Source organism: Mesoplodon mirus (genome assembly GCF_964341445.2).
Source record: "Mesoplodon mirus genome assembly, chromosome: 5".
Lineage (NCBI taxonomy): Eukaryota > Metazoa > Chordata > Mammalia > Artiodactyla > Ziphiidae > Mesoplodon > Mesoplodon mirus.
Window position 1 is genome coordinate 20,446,671 of NC_138980.1, and position 21,715 is coordinate 20,468,385.

Sequence of the window (21,715 nt, forward strand, 5' to 3'; positions counted from 1 at the left end):
GGAACATAGCTTTACTCTATGTGCAAATGCTACCAGCGGATCATGTAGAGAAACCCACTTGGTATCACCATTTGTCATACCAAAAAATTACATGCATCTTATGTTCAGAATACAGATGAAACTCAAATCTTTGGTAATGCACTTCAGAAATGGGAATACTTTTAACAAAAATCTTTATCTGGATAAGCAATCATGAATTCTACAACAAAAAATATTTTTACCTGGCAGACTGATCAATAGTTTTGGGTTTTTTTTTTACTAAATTAACATTTACCATGTAGTTTTGTTTGTTTGTTTGTTTTTTGTTTTTTTGTGGTACACAGGCCTCTCACTGTTGTGGCCTCTCCCGTTGCGGAGCACAGGTTTCAGACGCGCAGGCTCAGAGGTCATGGCTCACAGGCCTAGGCGCTCCGCGGCATGTGGGATCTTCCTGGACCGGCGCACAAACCCGTGTCCCCTGCATCGGCAGGCGGACTCTCAACCACTGTGCCACTAGGGAAGCCCCTACCACTTAGTTTTTCATGTGTAAACAGGTAAGCAGAAAAAAATACCTACAGACAAACAAAAAGTTCATTATGTTAACCAATCAGGGTCTGGAAACTTCTGCAGTTTTCTTCCCAAGTGTTCTCCGATCAAATCATCTTTTTTTTTGTTTTCCAGTAAACAGTAACATAAATACAAATTGTTTAATAATAACCATAAAGTCTCATAGGCTGAGGTTTAAGTATTTATACTTCATATGGTAAGGAGACAGATATTGGACAATTTCTAGACTCCTGAAGATTTGGCATTAAAAACAAAAACCTCAGTCATCAGAATTCCTATTTCTACGTTTGTGACTAACTACATAAATAACCATTGGAAAACAGGACTTTCCAAGCTAACTTTCCAGTTAGACTTTAATCTTTTTTTTTTTTTTTTTTTTTTGCGGTATGCGGGCCTCTCACTGTTGTGGCCTCCCCCGTTGCGGAGCACAGGCTCCGGACGCGCAGGCCCAGCGGCCATGGCTCACGGGCCCAGCCGCTCCGCGGCATATGGGATCCTCCCAGACCGGGGCACGAACCCGTATCCCCTGCATCGGCAGGCGGACTCTCAACCACTGCGCCACCAGGGAGGCCCTAGACTTTAATCTTAAACGAAGTGTGTATGTGGTTTTATTAATCTACTACAGTGCACAAGTTGGATGTCTTTCCATGAATGCTACTTACCACCACTGACATCAACCAATGAAACAGAACACAATACTTACAATTTAATGAAATTCCAACAGCAAACAGTTCCTATGGGTTTTGGTTTCCAATACCTGCCTACCTAAAGTTAATAATACTTATTACCTGTTCAACAATTACAGAAAAATCTTTTAAAGTTAAGGAAAGTTTGAGGTAAATAAAGAATATTCATTTAAGAATGAAATAGTCAAGATTTCCTTTTACTCAAAAAAAACAAAAAACCAAACACAAAAATCACTTCCAAGAGTCAACCTCCATGTACAAAAGGCAAGATCAATCACTGGACACAAAGGATATTCCAAAGGTCTTTAAAAATGGTAATTAATCTCAAAAAAGGAAAATTAATTTTAGCTTTTATATTTCATTCATTATCAAGACCATATTTGCTTAACAAGATAATTATGCGATTGATACAAAACATACAGCATTTACACTTAACTGTACAAAATAATTTAAGGTTTATAAAAATATTAGAATGTTTAGAGTTGACTGACACAGTCTTAAATCATCTCTTCTAGACAAGTATAGTAAGACCACTGATTTCCATTTTATTTCTTTTTTAATAAGTCAAAGAAAGGATGCTGCAATGCTTCATCCAAGGTAATTCTTTTCACTGGATCATATTCTAACATTCTTTGAATCAGGTCAAACAGTTTCTCATGTTCTTCATCATGACAGAGCATAAATTCCTGAGGGGAAAAATGACTTTGTTTAAGAAAGACAATAAAAAATAGTTAAAACAGGTTTTTTTTTTTTTTTTTTTTTTGTTTTACCTTTAATGGTTTGCAGTGTCCCGTAACATATCTACCAGCAGAACTACGTTCCTCCCAATCTAGCTGATTATGATGAAAATACATCTGTTTCCTATAGGAAAGAGAAGTCTGGATTAAATTTTAAGAAAAAAAGAAACCCCAAACCCACATTCTTACCCTGCCCCAAACAGGGGATTGGGGGAAAAGATGGAACCATAGACATCTCTCTATATATACATAAACATACAATTTCTAAAAATCTCAGCAATAATTATATCGGATACCTTATATGGTATTTTTCCTAATCTTGTACCCTCTGAAGTTTTAGTATCCCACCTAAGTTGTACCATATGTGAAACAATGCCAGCTTCAAAAACAGAGGTTCCTAGATCCATTCCTGTAAATTCTGATTTCACTAGATCTGGAATGGGGCTAGAAATCGTTAACAATTCCCTGGATGACTTCTGCGGTGAAGCTATGTTTTGAAACCACTTATAGTATTCTTGTCCAAAGACGTACATGTGGTTTGCAACAGTCTGGAATTCAAATTTAGATAGGACTCCAAAATCAAGCTCTTTTTACTACTCTATGTATTATTTTTAAATCAACCTAGGAAAACATTTATGCAAAGGTTAACCTGAGTATAAAAACACCACTTTATTTACTGGATCACAAAGTAAATATTGCATTACTTTTCAAAAACTTGACTTCATGAAAAAGAATTCAAAATCTACAGTCTTTGGAATAAGCAATAACAACAAAGATGGGTTTTCTATAGTTTGAATATAGGCCACTGCATGTACCCAATAAGGACTTTAATCTTAAAAAGCATACCTTGTTTTCTGAATCATGTGTGTTGGTATGGGTCCTAATATACGTTCCATCATTGCCAGGTGTTCTTTATTATCATCAGTCTAAAAAAAATAGGAAAAAGAAACTTAGCACTTTCCATTTCCCTACACGCACATAAAAGGATAACACAAGAAAACAGTGTGTCCGGGACTTCCCTGGTGGTCCAGTGGTAGAGAATACACCTTCCAATGCGGGGGACGTGGGTTCGCTCCCTGGTCGGGGAACTAAGATCCCACATGCTGCGGGGCAACTAAGCCTGCCCACCACAACAAGAGAGCCCGCGAGCCACAAACTACAGAGCCCACACACTCTGGAACCCGCACACCACAAGTGGAGAGAGAAAACCCACGTACCGCAGCAAGAGAGAAGCCCACGTGCTGGAATGAAGACCCAATGCAACCCCCCAAAAAAAGTAAATAAATAAATGTTAAGAAAAAAAAAAGAAAATAGTGTTCCCATAAAAGGACTAGATTAGACAGCTATACAATTTATATTACACTCTACTTCAAAGATGGAATAAAACTGAATGAGCTACACTGATTGTCTGATTTGTGAAATGAATTGGTAAGGTTTGTAGAGCTGATTGAGGAACAACTTTTTAAGTATATTTTACTGAAGTACAGTTGATTTACAATGTTCGAATAATTTGTTTAATGTAAAACAGAACAGTTTTTCCTTATTTGTATTACTTGCACTGTTTAACTGAGGGATGACTGGGAAGATTACCAATAACCTGGCTACTCATTTTATCGGTTGCTTAACTAACCTCCATTACCCAATGGATAGCAACTTTGTAACACTAATCCTAGACAATAAAAATACAGTCCCAATAATTCTTACAACAACCTTGAGCTAGGAATGTGGGAACATAACTTTCAAAGAGGTTAAGATACTAGCTCAAGCTCATATAGCTCATCAATGAGGAAACCTGAGCTGTGAACCCAAGTCAAAACTCATATTCTTAAATTACACAGTAACAGAGCTTTGGCTAAAGTCGAATAAATTGTTAAACTAAATGGTACACTCCTAAGCAGAGGCTGGAAAGCTTCTTCTATAAAGGACCAGATAGTAAATATTTTAGGCTTGGATGGTCACAGATGGTCTCCACCACATATTCTTTTTCATTTTTTAAAGCAGGCATCAGATAGGATATAGTTTGCCAATCCTTGCTCTGAAGAGCAGAGTCTATGTGCAATGCTTTTTAAATCCATTAACTACTGTGCCTAGCACACTGCTTTCAAAATGTTCTTAAGTCATGACAGGAATAAATAATACAAGCTCCATTATCTTCAAAAAGTTCCTTAGTTGAAGACTATTTTGGAGGGTGGAATTAAAATATAAACCACATCTCAAACCAAAGTTAATAATCGACGCTTAAGGTCTCAGAATGATTTACAATCATAAAACCATCTGAAGGATTTTATATGTGTCAGAATGAAGAAAGCATGCACTGTGCTCAACTTTTTCCTTGACCCTATAGCTTACTACCACAAAACCAGACACCACCCCCTAGAAATGTCCGACAGCTATGTTCTAGATATCAAACTTGTCTACAAACTCAGAGTACTTTTAACAGATCTCTATGGAGTAGACAGAAGTTTGGTGAGGTGCCCCAGAGCGGCGAACACATATATTCTGCAACAGCCACCTAAGTGACTTATAATTCATCACAGCTTCCTCCCTCCTCATCCTGCATTGCCATAACCTCAAAGCAACCTTGACAGTATTAGCCAGGAACTTCCTAACCACCCTCACCCCATCCAACAACACACCTTGATCAAATCACAACCCTCTTAAAGTTCTCCAATGGTTACACCACTTGAAGCTTTCAAGACTTTTAGTTTTCCGACATAAGCAAAATTATGAGGAAAACAAGTAGAGACCTAAATAACATTTTCTCCTTTTTGTTCTGCCAAGTAAGCCAATAACTATTATCATTGCATAGAAAGAACATTTTAATACCAAAAAAAACAGGAGAGATAATTTCTAAATGAAAGCCAGAACGGCAACCCTACAAAATCATTTTCATTTTAGACCGGTCTACATTTGGAAACCACTGACTCCTAGGATAAAACAAATACCTTTCTATGGCAAACAAGTCCACTATGAATCAGTACTTGCCTACTGACACCATTTTCCTATTTATCCAAGACACTCCGGCAGCACTATTCATCCTTCCTCAACTAGAGTAGCTTCCTTTATGCCTCTTGCATTTATGAATACCATTTCTTCCTGATATGGCCATCACACACTCTAGTTTTCTGACAAACTCTTACTCTTCCTTATAGCTTGGATTAAACTCCCTATTCCTCAGTGATGCCTTCTCGAAGGAAACTTAACCGTTCACCTTTTCTGGGTTCCCTTCTACATTGTTCCATTATAGCAAGTATCATATTGTACTGTACGTTTTCCCATGTCTATCCTGTGTATGTCTTCCTTGAGGAGAGAGATGCTGTCTTTTCATTTTTATACACACAGTGCTTAGAAATGTGCCTAGGGTGTCATACATGCTTAATACAACTTACTGTTTCTGAATTCTTTTAATAAAAGTGCAACATAACCAGCGCTGAATTAAAACTGACCATAGTAACACTAATGTAAATTTATGAAGGAGCATCACAATAAAATGGATCATATGAAGTCAATATGAACCATGTGTTTAAAAGCTCCACATGCAGAATGAATTATGACCATTCACTGAGAGTAGTTCATTCAACTGTGGTTTTAGAGAAGGATGACTATTTTGCACATGGAAGTTTACATCTTAAGAATAATGACACTATGGCAACTTTCCAATATGGAAACCAAAACTTTAACATGCCTTTAACATTAAAGCTCATTATGAATCAGTAAGTAACATTTACTAAATACATACCTGAAAGACTGTGAAACCAAGGTAATATTCAATAAGAATGCAACCTATGCTCCAAACATCACATGGCTGAGACCAACCTAAAGCTATTTAAAAACAAAACCAAACATTTTATTAGGCAACAATTTTTAATTGCCAATACACAATATCTTTTCCTATGTGGGTGCTCTCTTTATATAGCCCATTTAGGAGAAGATGATAGTAAATTCAGGGTTTACATTTTTAGTTTTATACCAAACATGATTCAGTATGCTTTCAGAGTCCTCCATATCCTTGTATCAACTTACAGTATTTTAACCTGGGGGAGGAGGCATTTTATGGAAAGTAAGAGGGGTGAGCAAATAGTCCGTAGTCTCTGAATTGCTTGTGCAATGAGGAGCACTGTTATACCCACTTAACGGTTGTTCTATGAAATTTTACATTTTATTAGTGCAAACATAGGTCAATAATTATCCTCAGAGTGTAATTACTAACCCCTTATCAATTACCATCAGCTTGATATCTGAGTTTATTTCTTCCATTAAAAGAAATAGTAGTGTCACCTAAATTATGTAAGAATTATAATGGATATTATAAGCAGTGTCACCCATAAGCAGAATTATACAGATATTTAAAGTTCACATAGAGAGGTATCTATATATGTACTTTCAGGTTGTCTAGACATGATCATATATTTTCTCCTTCAGAATTCTCAATAGTAACATTATTCAGAAAAGAAAAAAACACCTAGCCTTAAGTCTCTATCTATTTAGAAAGGAAAAGAGTAAACCTAAACCATACAGATGTTTTAACCTTTTAAAGATTAAGTTTTTAATAAAAAATAATGTACAAATAAAACCTACTTTAAAAGACATTTCAATTACTTTCAGTAACATTACTGAATTTAAAGACAAAGGAAGAAACAATATATTCAAGGAACTTGACTATGACTTAGCCATTTTTGTTAACCCTCATGGTACTTATCACTTGAACAAAAGGATAATGGAGCATGGTTTCTACTTACAGTAACACATACAAAATCTGCAAATGATAGAGCTTGGATCTAAGATGAAAGTTTTCTTTTCCAGCCACTCCTGTCTCCCAGTCCAGCTTTCTCCCAAGTGACTGTAAACTACCTCATTCTCTTATGGCTCAGCTCTCATACTCTTTGGAATTTCACATCATTCACTTTGACCAACTTCTGTTTACTACCAACACCCAAGACATGAGACCAACTGCCCTCCTCAGTGGTGGCACCTGACAACATCTTCCTCTTCAACCTAATTCTGCCTTAATCCTCAGGAGTAACACTTCACAAACACACAAAGAACCCTTCTAATCTTCCCATCTGTTCATTTCTTTTCCTAAACACCAATAACCCCAATTTCAGATTTATATCAACTATCCCCAGCCTGGCCACACATGGGACTGTATTATTACTAAGAATCACTGTATCTTACGCAATCTAGGAGGAGGCCATTAACTAACTGTAAGATACACCACTGTTTTATGAACCAATAACCAAGAAAAAATGCTGTTTTGTCTTATGTTTCCTCACATGTTAAAATGTGGAGAAAAATCTTCTTCTTAAAATTGATAAAACACAGCAAGTTATCTCTTTTTAAGCTCTGAAAATACCTCTCTGTCCACAATCTCCTCCCACACTCTTTTCTTTTACCTTCATTGCAGGCTTCAGTCCTCAACCATGAATACACTTTCTAAACTACTGCAACATAGCAGCTTCTTTCAGACCATACTAAGCAGAAATCCTAGTAACATCAATCTCAAAGATGAGCTCCAAACCTGTGCTATCCTATGTGGTAGCCACTAGCCACATGTGGTTATTTAAATCTAAAAGTTTAATTAATTTAAAATTCAGTTCCTCAGTCACACTGGCTATACTGAAAGTACACAGTAGTCTACGTGTGGCTACTAATGGCTACCATGTTGGATAGTGCAGATATACAACATTTCTATCATCATGGAAAGTTCTACTAGCCAGCACTACAAACTATTCTTAATTTCCTGTCCCTTTTACTAATTCTTTACTCTAGGTAAACATCATTAGTTTGCTTTCACACTCATATTCTCAACTACCCAGTCCTCTTCGACAAAAGGTAAAAAGTGGAAAAGACTGATTCCACAAAGATGTTTTACTATCCAACCTCGGTTGAAACTTACTTTTGGCAAAGTAATATGCTTATACCATTTAACTATCTCCCAATATCACCTGATCTGAATTTTTCCCACTGTCTCCAAGCCCCCAAATCCATCTCTGACTTCCTTGCTCTATCAACATGACTCGGTCTCGAACTTTTAAATTTTGAGGCATAAGATGCGCTCTCCCTCACTGAGTTCCCTTTTATTAATATTGAAAAACCCTGCACCTTAACTAATTTTCCTTTCCATGCTTTCCCATGTCAAAGATGATCAAAGAAGCTCTCCTCTTAGACTAGCCCCTCTTTCTTCTCCTCTTAACCTCCGTCCACCCTACATCTAGACGTCTGCCAGCCAAATCTTTAGCATTTTCCCCAGCACCATGCTTTGTGATGAGACGAAAAGAGGTGCCCACATCGCTTCAAAATCACACTGCTGTCATGGACTTAGCCAATACAGCTTGTTCTCTTATGATCTTGTAAGACTGACTTGTTCAAAAAGAACCACCACCTGGAATATCTTTACAGATGATATCACATTTTTCCCACTCAGGAAAATTATTTATAGCAATGTCCAGACAGCTTTTATGAAAACAGAAAACATTTTCTGTACACTGCTAAGAAAATTACAGCTATCCCCCAACTACCTGCCCCCCAATAAAAGCTATAGAGAACAAAAAATCTCTTTTTCAATTAAAATATCAGGAAGTCTGGTATCTACTAACCCAAAATGACCTCTGGAGCTCTGTAATGCCGTGTAGATATCACAGTGCTATGATGTTCATCATCATATGTTGCACTTCCTAAGTCAACAATTTTGACATCTGTGTTTTTCAGTGTGCGTTCATCACGTTTCTAGAGATACAGTTAAGTAAACACAAAGATCAATAAAGATATGAAATATTTTATAGCACTATCCAAAAGGCTTGCACATGAATTCTCTTTTTGATTTTCAAAATAACCCCATGAGAAAGGCAAAGGATTACCCTTTTGGGGTTAAACTTCAGGATATAATAAGCCTCAAAGGTAAAATTCCTCATCCAAGGATCACCAAGCTAAATTAATTTTAAAGACAACTACCAAAATTAAAACAAGTGTAACTTACCATTTTTGAATTATACTTGACTACATAGTCAGACTCCACAAATAAAATATTTTCAGGCTTCAGATCTGTATGGGTTAATTTATTATGATGCAAAACTACAAAAGAACAAAAAGACATTATTAGTTTCACTTACAAATGTAATCTGTACCGGGGGAAAGGAGAATTAGTAGTAGAGGTAGGGATCAAAAGTGGTTTCATCTTTACTTGCAACGTGCATTTTTAGTGACAATGGTTTGATATGTTGCTTGTCCAATAAAACCTTTAATTGACTGGTATTTAAAAATTTAACAAGTATACTTACAATTTACTGACTGACAGATCTGATATGCCATTTGCCTGATATGGTCAATTTGAAATGGCAGAAAGCTATTTTCTTTAATGAAATCATAGGTACTAAGTCCCAGGAGTTCGAACACAATACAAATATGACCATGATGATCAAACCATTCTAGCATCTGGACACATCGGCTGAAACAGATCAGAATACAAATAATTCAGTTCACAGAATTCTGATTATTTCATGGAACATAATGGATCACAGTTCCAAGTTTCTTACTTACAAGACATTATTGGGATCAGTACTATTTAAATGCTCCAATACTTTGATTTCTGAATGAGCTGCTTCACGATATGGTCCCACATTTTTTGTGATTTTCACTGCTACATGTATGCCACCCCTTAAAAACAAAATGAAAATGGTAAATGTACAGAAGGGCGTTGAAGACATGTATCCTCTAAAGCAGCTGTCCCCAACCTTTTTGGCACCAGGGACCGGTTTCATGGAAGACAAGTTTTCCATGGTTGAGGGGAGGGTGTGATGGTTCAGGTGGTAATGCAAGCTATGGTGAGCAGCAGATGAAGTTTCACTCGCTCGCCCACTGCTCACCTCCTGCTGTTAGGCCCAGTTCCTACCAGTCCACGGCCCAGGGGTTGGGGACCCCTGCTCTAAAGCATCATCTTGTTAAGTACCAATCACTCTATGCTATTTTCCTAAAATAATCTTTCAGGGTATATTATAGCAGATCTATAAACATTTTTTCAAAACATTTTGACAAAATATACATTATACAGAGTGATGATTTCTCTTAATACTTAAGAACGTTAATGTTTGTTTCCAAAAGTTTAAATTGACCTAGATTTTATAAGTAGTTTTTTTTTTAAAAAAAGGATAAAAATATAAACCTTGAAGATACTACTGCTGAAAACATTCACTCATTCGCCAGGCTAGACCGAATGTGCCAGATGTTGCATTGGAATCACTGTTAAAAGGAGCTTGTCCCATGTACCTCACAGTCTAATGGAAAAGACAGACACTTGAACAACTTATCATTAGGTTAGAAGTGCCTGGTATAAGGTATAGAGAGAAGAAAGAACCTAACCATCAGAGTTAGGGGAGCTCAGACTTCTTCAGAGAAGAAAGACAACTATCAGTTTGTTAGATAATTCTGGCAAAGGAGACACCAGCAATAAGTCATCAAGCCAAAAAAATGTTTAGTGCATTCACGGATGCGAAGAGGTATAAATAGCAACAATGTAGGGCAGCGTGTTTTAGACCGGGGCATCTGTAGTACTTCCTAAAAAGTACAGAGGGAATTCCCTGGTGGTCCAGTGGCTTAAGACATGAGCTTTCACTGCCGTGGGCCCAGGTTCAATCCCTGGTCGAGGAGCTGAGATCCCGCAAGCCATGTGGTGCGGCCAAAAAAAAAAAAAAAAGCCGTAAATGATTTTGAGGAAAAGGATTTCCAAATCTTCAGCTTCCTTCTGTCCTCTTTTCTAAACCTGATCTTCTTGAATACAAGCCAGCAGTCAACCCTGCATTTTTCACTATGGCCTTCCCACATTACAAAAGAGAACCCCATGCACGTGAAATTAATATGGCAAGGTTTGTGCCCCAGGCTGTTTATAAAAAAGAAAAAAAAATTCTTTGAGGCAAAAATTTTTCTAGTGGCTGGATAGCAAACCTATTCCGAACTCATTTCTTTTGACAAGGTCCCAATGAAGTTGTGGGCTGATATATAATCATCAAACTAAATTTTTAATGATTTATCTCCCTATGATGTATAGCATATATCTCAAGACTTAAAAGAATTACTATAAAACTGCTGTGACAAAACTTCTTCTAGTCTCATCTATTTCATCATATGGACAAGTTTTCTAACTGCTAATAAGCTATAAAAATGAACAGTGCTAATAGCTATAAAAATGAAAAATGGATAATGGTGTTAGCTAATGTTACTATAGTAATCATATTGCAGTATATAAATGTTCAAACCAACGTTATACACCTTAAACTTATAAGCTTTCATATTACTTGTCAATTAAAAAAAAAGAAAAATGGAAACTTAATGTTAAAACAGTAAGATTTATCTATGGACACATGAACTCATTTTTTTAAAGGCCCCAACCATCTCGATAAAAGATATATTTACAATTACATTGTATGTTTTAGGTCTAATAAGTATCAAAATTTGTAACAGATTTGTACTTGATCAATTGAATACTCTTCATTGGAATATCTCAAATACTCAAGTCTTGGAACCTCAAGAAATTTTTAAAAGACCTCAATGGGACAACTAGTGAAATGTGAATCAGGTTGTAGATAAGCTGGCAAAACTTGAAAATACATATAACATGTAAATATAGAGAATGATTAAACACTGTAAAATGTTAACATTTGTGGAATCTGGGTGAAGAATAGATGGGAATTCTTAGCAACTTTCCTAAGTCAAAGTATTTCAAAATATCTTAAAATTTTACTTTATGTTCACATTTTTGTCATAGAGAGGAAAGGGTGATAATAAAAGACACTTAGGATAATATTCTTTATAAAAAGTGAAGTAAAAGTTAAGTTCAAGATAAAGCATTTCTAAGTATTCAAGAAAAGTTTGTTCATGGATGACAGGAGGTATCAAGCTGTTGTATTTAGATTCCCCCAAACATATTTAGAAAGAGAGATATGTTTTTTTTAAAAAAATCACCATTTACAATAAGCTGGAAATTACATCCTCAACTATTTTATGATGAAAAGTATAGATGTCAATTTAGAAATGTGCAGTTTCCACTAAACTGTTGTAAGACGTTCACTTACAAAAAAATTTGCAACCGCAGAAGAGAGATCCTAGAGGAAAACATGAAAATGAAGCAGAGAGGGTCAAAGAACAAAAAGTTTAGTATAACTCATTAAAGAATCTGGACTTTATTCTGTAGGCTTCAAGTAATATAATTTTTTTATAGTTTGAGAAGCTAGCCCTAACGTGCAAATATTATCCTTTGGAAATAAAAGTTTTTGAACCAAGAAGATTAGACATGCTAATTTATTGTCTCTGCAATTCAAAAGTAGGGTAAAGCACTCCAAATCTCTTATAGAAAGCTAAGGACCTAAGTTCTGGGAAAGTCTTCACTTGAACACTGACATTAATTTCCATGAACTCCATCTGATAAACATTTTCAGCATTCTTGGTCAAAATCCATACTTATGGTAAATAAATCGTACACAGTTCAAGAACTTCTGAATACTTATACCTCCCAGGAAAACACATAGCTACCACTTAAATTCCATTTCATCTAAATTATGGATCCTTCTCCACCAAAAATATCAGAATGTTCAAAAAAGAAAAACAACAAACTTACATGCCATGATCAAGGCACTCTACAACTCTGCCAAAGGTCCCTTCTCCCAAAGTGTTCACGATTTCATCTAAAGTGAGGGGGGAGAAAGAAGTGTAAGTACCTGAGTACAAATTATCAGTTATTCAAATAATGAATGCTTAAGTGTGGAATTTTTTCAAATGCTCTCTATTAAAGCATAATTAACGTTCCAGCCCTCAAATTATTTTATTTTCAGATGCTACAAAAATAATGTAGATAGCTATTTTTCTTGCTCTAATCTCAAATTCCACTGATTATTTTGGAACTTTAGAGTAGAAATATTTAAACTCTATAGAAAAGAAGAAATACAAAAGAACAACAAACAAACCCACAAAAAACAAAACAAAAAAGCAATGAAGAGTTCTTTAGACCCCGCTGACAAACTATTCTTAAAAAGATTATTCTGTCTGCAAAGTTTAAAAAGTGTTGAAAAATATTCTATACATCTTGCTTTTAGAACGTCTCCACTTTGACAGATAAGGTGACCCTCTTCATCATCTTCTATACTCCTGGATCTTTTCCTTTGGTGGCTCTTCTGGAACGGCAAGTGGGCAGCACCAAGATCGTCCAGCCAATCAATATAGCAGAGTGAATTCAGGGCAGAATACGCAATTCATTCAGCGGGGAGATATTCAGGCATTCAGATAAGAACCAGGCCACGAAGAGTTGGCAGGAGCAAGTTCAAATTCAGTCCCCAGAGATTCACAGGACACAGTTTATGTTACAGAAGAAAAACATGGCAAGATTTTCAGATAAGTTACTTAAAGTGGCAATAGAAAAAACAACACAATTGTCTCTAAAACACTGACTTAATTGAAGTCTGAAATTTAAAGAATGCAATGTCATGATCTATTAATCTCGTTATAAAATAGCCTATGCTGTGAGTTGAGATGTCTAGTTTGGCAGGAAAATGTTTTAAAACGTCAAGATTAGCTCAAATTGATACTTAGCAATATTTTTAAACATACTTATTAAAATAAAAGGGGAAAATAAAGGCTAATGTCAATGTTTGATCTAATCAATGATAGTTCTACTGAAGAAAACTTGGGGAGGAAAATAATAACTCATAGTTTACTGCAAACAAGTGAAGATTCATGAGTGTAAAAAAAAAGGCAGGCTTTCTGGACAATAATTTCCCCTTCAGCACCCACTTTCAGAACTCCAATGGAACTAATTGCAGATTGTGCTATACACAGGGTAAGTATCCACCAGTGCAACTTTCTACATTTGTCTCCAAGTACTGGGAAAGGGGTTTCTTTTAAAGTAAAAAATGTTTAAGATGAAAGAAAAGATGGGTGCTTCATCTTTTCGTATGATTATGTTATAAAAGATAAAAATATTTTTAACATTAAAATCAAGAACCTCATGATCTGGTCTGCAGAAAATGAGTAAATGTGGGCAAATGAGGACTAACTAATAAATGCAGATTAGTTGTAAGAATTTGGAAGTTTCCTTTAAGGATTCAAGTAATATAAACACAATTATATTCATATAGTATTATAAACTTTTTCAAACTTATTGGCTCAGTAAGAGCTTTTACACACAAATAAGTATCCACCCAAAATAAAAACAAAATCAATCATACCGAACGTGACTGATTACTTGAACATTGTCTATTACACTTCCTTTTAGGACTGCTTCTCCAGCTTCGGACTGAAGATTTACTGCAGTGGATTCGATAACTGCTTTCAACGTCTCTGTGATAACGTCTAGGAACACATCTTTTGCAGTAATCATTTCTGTATTCATCAATGTTAGGAACATATATTTTGCAGTAGTCATTTCTGTATTCATCAATGTTAGGAACGTATCTTTTGCAGTAGTCATTTCTGTATTCATCAATGTTAGGAACGTATCTTTTGCAGTAGTCATTTCTGTATTCATCAATGTTAGGAACGTATATTTTGCAGTAGTCATTTCTGTATTCATCAATGTTAGGAACGTATCTTTTGCAGTAGTCATTTCTGTATTCATCAATGTTAGGAACGTATCTTTTGCAGTAGTCATTTCTGTATTCATCAATGTTAGGAACGTATCTTTTGCAGTAGTCATTTCTGTATTCATCAATGTTAGGAACGTATCTTTTGCAGTAGTCATTTCTGTATTCATCAATGTTAGGAACGTATCTTTTGCAGTAGTCATTTCTGTATTCATCAATGTTAGGAACGTATATTTTGCAGTAGTCATTTCTGTATTCATCAATGTTAGGAACGTATCTTTTGCAGTAGTCATTTCTGTATTCAGCAATGTTAAGAACATATCTTTTGCAGTAGTCATTTCTGTATTCAGCAATGTTAAGAACGTATCTTTTGCAGTAGTCATTTCTGTATTCAGCCATGTATCTCCGGTCCTGATAATATCTCTCATTCAAGAACCTTGCTTCTAAATAATGACTGCAAACACATTAAAGGATTTAAAATTACTCTCTTCATTCTAGAACGCTTTAACGTTTAACCACATTTTAACGTGGTTAAAATAAAACATTCTCTCAAGAATTCCTGGTTTCAACAGCTAACTCAATAAAAGAAAAAAATACAAATTGATGAATTAGAACTTATACTTAACTCACAAAACTTAAATAATTTTACTTTAACCAACAAGCAAATGGGTACATATATCTCTATTAATATACACTGCTATGAAGGAACAAACCTTGGGTCAAATCATTCAACATATTCAGTGTTTACTTGATTAAGTGTCCCTTTACCTTCTGGTGAAAGTTAAGACCAAAAATTCACAAAACTGCTCTTCTGAAATTCATCAATCTTATGATATATGCATCTGTAACTAAGCTCTCTTCCTTTTTGCAGAGCCACACACAACATGAGGCAGGCAAAACAGGATTCCTTTCCTTCTTAATGTAAGTTAGGTATCTCTGGCACACAGAGTTCTTTCACAAAGGGTGTATTAGAGGTAAAAGGAATCTTAAATATATTTCAGGCCTTTCATTTTACAGATGACTACACTGAGATCCCTAGAAGGAAAACGATTTGCCATGGTTGTAGAGCACATTCTAAATCCTATTGTATGTGCCAGTATTATTATACACACCACCTATTCCATCTCCTCTCCTCTATTTCGAGCTTCCTGTATCTTTCTGAGAAATAGTCAACACAGTTTTTGAACGCTGCTTCATGTGCCAAAAATATCCAAAATATATGCCCCTCAAATGAGAAAAGGTTCTTATAATTGCTTGCTTAGGATTTCCCAACCCCCTACTTGCCTTTGCATTTTGAATTTCCTGTCACTCCTGCTTGTGAAATAAACAAGAATTCAGGGAAAACAGCATCATCTGGTACCATAGTGCTTACCTTCTTTTTGATTTTTTTATTTTTTTTGCGGTACGCAGGCCTCTCACTGTTGTGGCCTCTCCCGTTGTGGAGCACAGGCTCCAGATGCGCAGGCCCAGCATCCATGGCTCATGGGCCTAGCCGCTCCGTGGCATGTGGGATCCTCCCGGACTGGGACACGAACCTGTGTCCCCTGCATCAGCAGGCGGACTGTCAACCACTGCACCACCAGGTAAGCCCCATAGTGCTTGACTGCTGAATCTACACATCCCTTTGAAAATCTAATTGAGAGGTATGGGCCCTCTCCCCTAAGAAACGCACAAATGCGTAAACAAATCTTGGCAAGGAATTTCAGAGATCATGGACCTCAGGAAGTCAATGGATTCCAGTTAAGCAGCCTTGATTTGATGGAAAGAAAAAGACAGAGTCAATTGGCCCAGTTTCCCGTCCCCCTCTCTACCTGGGATGAGTATCCTTTTCAACAGTGTGAAGCTTCAAGAGGGATGCACGTGGAGCACTGAGGGAGAGAGGGGACACCTGCCCAGTCAGACACACCAGCTAAAATAATCCTGACAAGCAATGGAGTGACAGATGTTAACTAGACTGCCCTCACTAACCTCGTTCTTTTTCCCAGAATATGTTGTCATTCTTTTTTCTCAGGAGGCTGGTTTATGCAAAAATAAAGGAGAAGCATCTCTAAAACTGCTACTCAACAGGGCTGGCATCAAATCCAGGCTGGGGAGATGCAGAAGCTCCCTTTCCCCAGTGTCAGCCTTAAGTTCTAGCCATTGGAGAAACAACTCAGGATATTAGGGTCTAAATCTGGGTCTAAGTCAGGGATCTGATCAGTTGCTTGGAACCGTTAAGGGAGAGATCTACAATACATCAAACTAGAAATTACCATACTCTAAAGGGCATCTGTTTAATTCTGTAAGGCATCCTTCCCATAAAAGTCTAAAATGTATCGGAAAACTCTAACACTAATAATCCTTAGCTGGACTAGTGCATGAAATTAGAGCTGCTGATAATCCATAAATAATCTATAGAATGACAAACATGGAGTGAAGTAATACTATGAGGATAAACTAAAAAGATGAGGACCTCTTCAGCCTACAACAACCGAGCCTTAGAGATTAGATAAACAAAGTCTACAGAATTATAAAGGCTATATGGACAGAGTGAACAGGATGAACAGACTGACTGAATTTCTAAAAAGAGTCACTGAATGTCCAGTGAATATTTCACTGTAGTTCTTTAAAACAGCCAAGACTAATGAGGCTATGGGCATTCGTTTTTATTTCCACACAGGTCCTGTGGAAGATAAAAAATATATGAGGCAAAATCCCTGCCAACAAATAACTGTTCAATTTGAGATTACTCACACAAAAATCAAACAAAACTCAACCATGCAGGAAATGCCAAAAGCCTGGATATGAGTGCTTAGGAGAAAAAACTCATAATGCTTAAAATGGTCAGGGAAGATTTCGTGAAAAAGAAGGGAAGAGTTGCATCTTAGAGGGACATCAGGATTTGGATAAAGTAGGAAGTAGAAGAAGTGCCAGGAAAGAAAAATGGCATATTACCATCTTACATTTATAGAGTACTTTTAGCCAGAATGGTTTAGAGATGAGTTTGTCTACATGCTACTTAGGAAATAGTAAGTAGACAATTTCAGCAAGAGCAATTTTCACATAGGGGAACATAGGCAAATAAATAAGCTGGGAACAGATCATCCAAAATCTTGCATGCCAGGCTAAAGGGCTTAAAACAGTGTTTCTCAAAGGGTGGTCTGTTTATTAACAATATCGAAATACTGAATTTTTAAAAATGAAGATCCCTGGACCCCAGGTCAGACTCACTGAATAATCTGGTACTATGCATTTTAAACATACCTCCAAAGTGATTCTATTCACACTAAAGTTTCAGAATCACTGGTTTAAGGCTTGATACTCTATGTTACAACAAGACATTTAAGGATATAAAATGTGTTCACAGTGTTCACAGCCACATCAGTCTTCCTGTGTAGAATTAATTGATTAAGCTTGTAGGAAGGGAGCAATTCACAGGCTACTTACAAATCAGAAAGAAAAGACACTCTGAAATATATAGGAAAAAAGGTAAGATAATTGATCTACAATAAAAGCGCTGATAAATCATAAGAAAAATATGCTTTAATAGAAAAAATAGGCTAAGAATACAAAAATAATGTTCACAATCAACTAGACTTCAATTAAAAAATATTCAAGTGTTCAATAAGCACATGACAGAGGACAAATTCAGCAGAAATTTAAACATTCAAATGAAAAGAAAACACTATTCTTGGCATTTCAAAATAGACAAGACTGGTGACAGCATGTCGTAGGGAGTGTAACTTGGTACAAACTTTCTAGAAAAATATGTGGAAAAATATGTGAATATGTAGCAAGAGCCTTATAAGAGTTCACACCCTTTCACTTGAAACTGTCCCTTCTTAGAACCTATTTTCAGGAAATATTCAGAGGCAAAGATTTGTATACAAAGATAGTTTTCAGAAGAAATAACTTTACATCCAAATGGGGGACTAGCATCCTACCAAGAGTACCTTCTTTATATGCTTCTGTATTTTTCAGTTTTTTTCCTATAATTTTACAAAAAAACACTCTTATAAAGTTTTGAATCTTGAAAATGACTATTAGATTACTCCAGATTATGGAGAGCAATTACCACCAGACATCTCTGGTGCCAATATCAAAGAAGAAACTATTGGCCTAGTGGTTATTGCACTGACTCAGTATCATCTTTCTGTGGTTAATTATGAATATGAATAACTGTTCATCATTCATATCACTTCCTTTCGACACATACAATGCATAATAAATCCATGAATGGTTAGTACTATATGTTCAGCCTTACAGAGTATTTTGTAGTTATCTTAATATAGGGTACAGATATTCTTGTATAATACATTAATTAGCTCAGGTCATTGAAATCCTGGCATAGATTCTCCCTCTTCCCTCCATATGATAGTGTGTGAAGAATGATTAGTCTGCACTGATTAACAACAAGCTCACTGTTCTACAGAACAAGTCTGTTTTGGCATGGAGAAGGAAAAAAATTGCATACTGTTTTTTAAAGTAACCCCAGTTGGCTAATTTAGAAAGCAATCTGGCAAACAGTCCCAGTGGAACATCTGCACAAAACAAGGAGAAAACATAGAACCAACAAAAACAAATGAGAAAGGGAAATTAATGGAGGACAGAATGAAAGAAACTCTATTCACCTAGGCTTTGTTTAATCATTTAGGAACTTGAAAAATTCCTTCAATTCTATATAAACGTAGTACCTCCAAATTTTACACGGGTAAGAATACAACAGAACAGGACACATGCCATTGGAAATTTTTATTGAGGCCCTTCTTACAACAGCCAAGCTTCTAAGAATCCCAAACATATCCACTGGCCTTATCTACAAATATAACCTGTAGAATACAGTATAGGCAACTAATCCCCAACACACTGTAACATTCTCACACACCACATGCTATTTTTCTCATCTGGATGAACTCTTCCCCACCCTTCATTAGCTCTCATTTGTGGAACCCTAAATAAGTGCCCCAATGTACAGCTCTCCCTACTACATACAAGTTAAAGGCACTCACTGGTCCTTTAATCACTTACTTAACTTTCGTGTGTCTCATTTCCCACAACTATATTACTGGCAGCTGGGACTCCATCAACTGTCTCCTACAGCTCCCAAATGGACACAGATATGTGAGAGCAGGAACTCTGTTCTATTCACAGCAGTGGCTAGCATATAATAGGCACTCAGTAAATATTTTCTGAATGAGTATTTGTTGACTGATTTATAAAACAATCTGACAGATGAAAGTTATATAAGCTAATGACAAGTCATTACAACTATTAGTGTTAAAATGGTACTAGTTCAAGTGTAATTTACCAATAAGATTCTTTAAGCTGGTGATGTGGTTTACAATGTCTGTTCTCTTGTGTACTACTGTGGGATCTCCTCTTCTGTTTGTGCCTTCCACTGTAGCTTTCATGTCCCAGGCTTTCTCTGTTATCCCAGTCAGGGCAGTGAGTTCTGTTGGAATGACTCATCTGTTAATGGAAATGAAAAGTGAGTTGTGGAATTTACAGATGGTTATATTTAGTAAATAAAATATTTCACATTACTATTAATTCAATAGAAAAACCCCAGCACATGGGGTCCTACAGGTTCTAAAATCTTCGTAGGTAATGGTTCCCAAGGCATGGAGGCACTGTCCCACTGGTATGTCAGATGATTCTAAGTGGCACACACACCTAGCACTAAATGATAACACTGTGAGACCTGAATGCATTTTCTTTCCATTCTTCTGGATAAATTCTCAGCTTGGTGCATATCTTGAACTAACACTTGCTAACTGCCATTTTTAAAAAAAGAGTCAGGATTCAGGCTTACAGCCTTCAGTAGACAACAATATCTAGCTAGAAATTAATAACTTTTTTGGTTTTATTTTTATCATTACCTTCTTTCTATGGCAAATTATTACTAATCTCTTAAGTTATTGATATAATCAAATTATTAAGTTATTGATGTTAACTTTAAATGTGAACTAATTTAAAACAAATATCACAAGCGTCATGCAGCTTTGTTGAAATACTGTGATACAAATAACTGAAGTCAGAGAAACACTTAGGGATAGAATATAGGAGATGACTGTTTATTTTCAGATCATCCTGCAACCATTCTTAAAATTAAACATATTTGTTATAGATCTGGGGTGACTAAAGAAATGAACCTATAAGGATGAATAGGGTCACACTGAAATCAGATAATTGTGACAATTCCTTGACTCCATCTACATCCTCACAGGTTCCATTCAGGATCACGATCTGTGTTCTAACAATGCCATCCCTATCTGCCTCTTCCCATCTTAATTCTTTCACAAAGCAGTTAAGTTTTTAACAGTGATGTCCAAACTGTTGAAGAGGGTGAGGTTCACAACTCAGCAAGGAGCTGAAAACAGGTAAAATGGAGCAAAACCAACTTAGTTAACCTCCTTCAGTTAGCCCAAATGACTCAGTAACAAGCAGACAAATTCAAGTAAAAAATTTAAAAGATTTCAAATGAATTAAAAGACTTTAAAATGAGGCATCTCCTGGGAGGTATTCCCTAAGAAAATGTAGGTATCATGCCATCAGGGACCGAAGCCACCAAATATTTAGATCTTTTAACTCACTTCTCTTGTTGATTCTTAGGTCCAACAAAAATCCTAAAACTCGAGTCAGGGTTCTCACTGGAAATTGATAAGTGAGCATTCTGATTTACATAGTCATTTGAATATGGGAAACTGAAATAAATGACATTACAAATTAACCTGAGCCAAAAGACCATCAGAAAAGCCATCAAAAAAATTATATTTCTAGTGGAATTCTTCTAACCCTTCAATTACCCAAATTATATTTTAACCACATAGGAACTCTTTAAAATTGTTTAGTTAAGCATTCTTAAATCATAGCAAGCAAAATTACAACATCTGATGACTGAGGTTTATTACTATGATTATTATAATGCATTTTTTGCAAAACACGTGTGTCTGCTTCAGTTTTGGTTTTTTCCTTCTACTATCAGTAGGCCATAACTAGCTCACCAAGGCAGAATTCTTAAATAACCACAGTTATCAATATGCAAATATTAAAATAAGCATCTTGGGAGAGCCAAAGGTTTTTATTTCTCTAGCCAAGTTCATTACTTTAAATTTAATTCAGCTGATAGGAAGCCGTCCCCCCCCACCACTACTGTTCAGAAATATTTTCTCAGGAGGCCAAGAGAAGAATCCCAGATCCAGGT

At 36.1% G+C, this 21,715-nt stretch overlaps 1 protein-coding gene across 1 annotated transcript; it reads right to left on the reverse strand.

The window, feature by feature from the left end:
• Nucleotides 1-1,768: 1,768 nt before the first annotated feature.
• Nucleotides 1,769-19,980, reverse strand: LOC309805038 (dual specificity protein kinase CLK4-like; the record flags this gene model as incomplete). The annotated part of the gene is made up of 13 exons (XM_082622862.1): nucleotides 1,769-1,918; nucleotides 2,003-2,093; nucleotides 2,816-2,895; nucleotides 5,709-5,791; nucleotides 8,566-8,695; nucleotides 8,946-9,040; nucleotides 9,247-9,413; nucleotides 9,506-9,622; nucleotides 12,576-12,642; nucleotides 13,038-13,128; nucleotides 14,179-14,314; nucleotides 14,900-14,986; nucleotides 19,820-19,980. The coding sequence occupies 13 exons, from the start codon at nucleotides 19,978-19,980 to the stop codon at nucleotides 1,778-1,780; spliced, it is 1,446 nt and encodes a 481-aa protein (XP_082478988.1). The 3' UTR covers nucleotides 1,769-1,777.
• Between the last annotated feature and the right edge of the window lie 1,735 nt (nucleotides 19,981-21,715).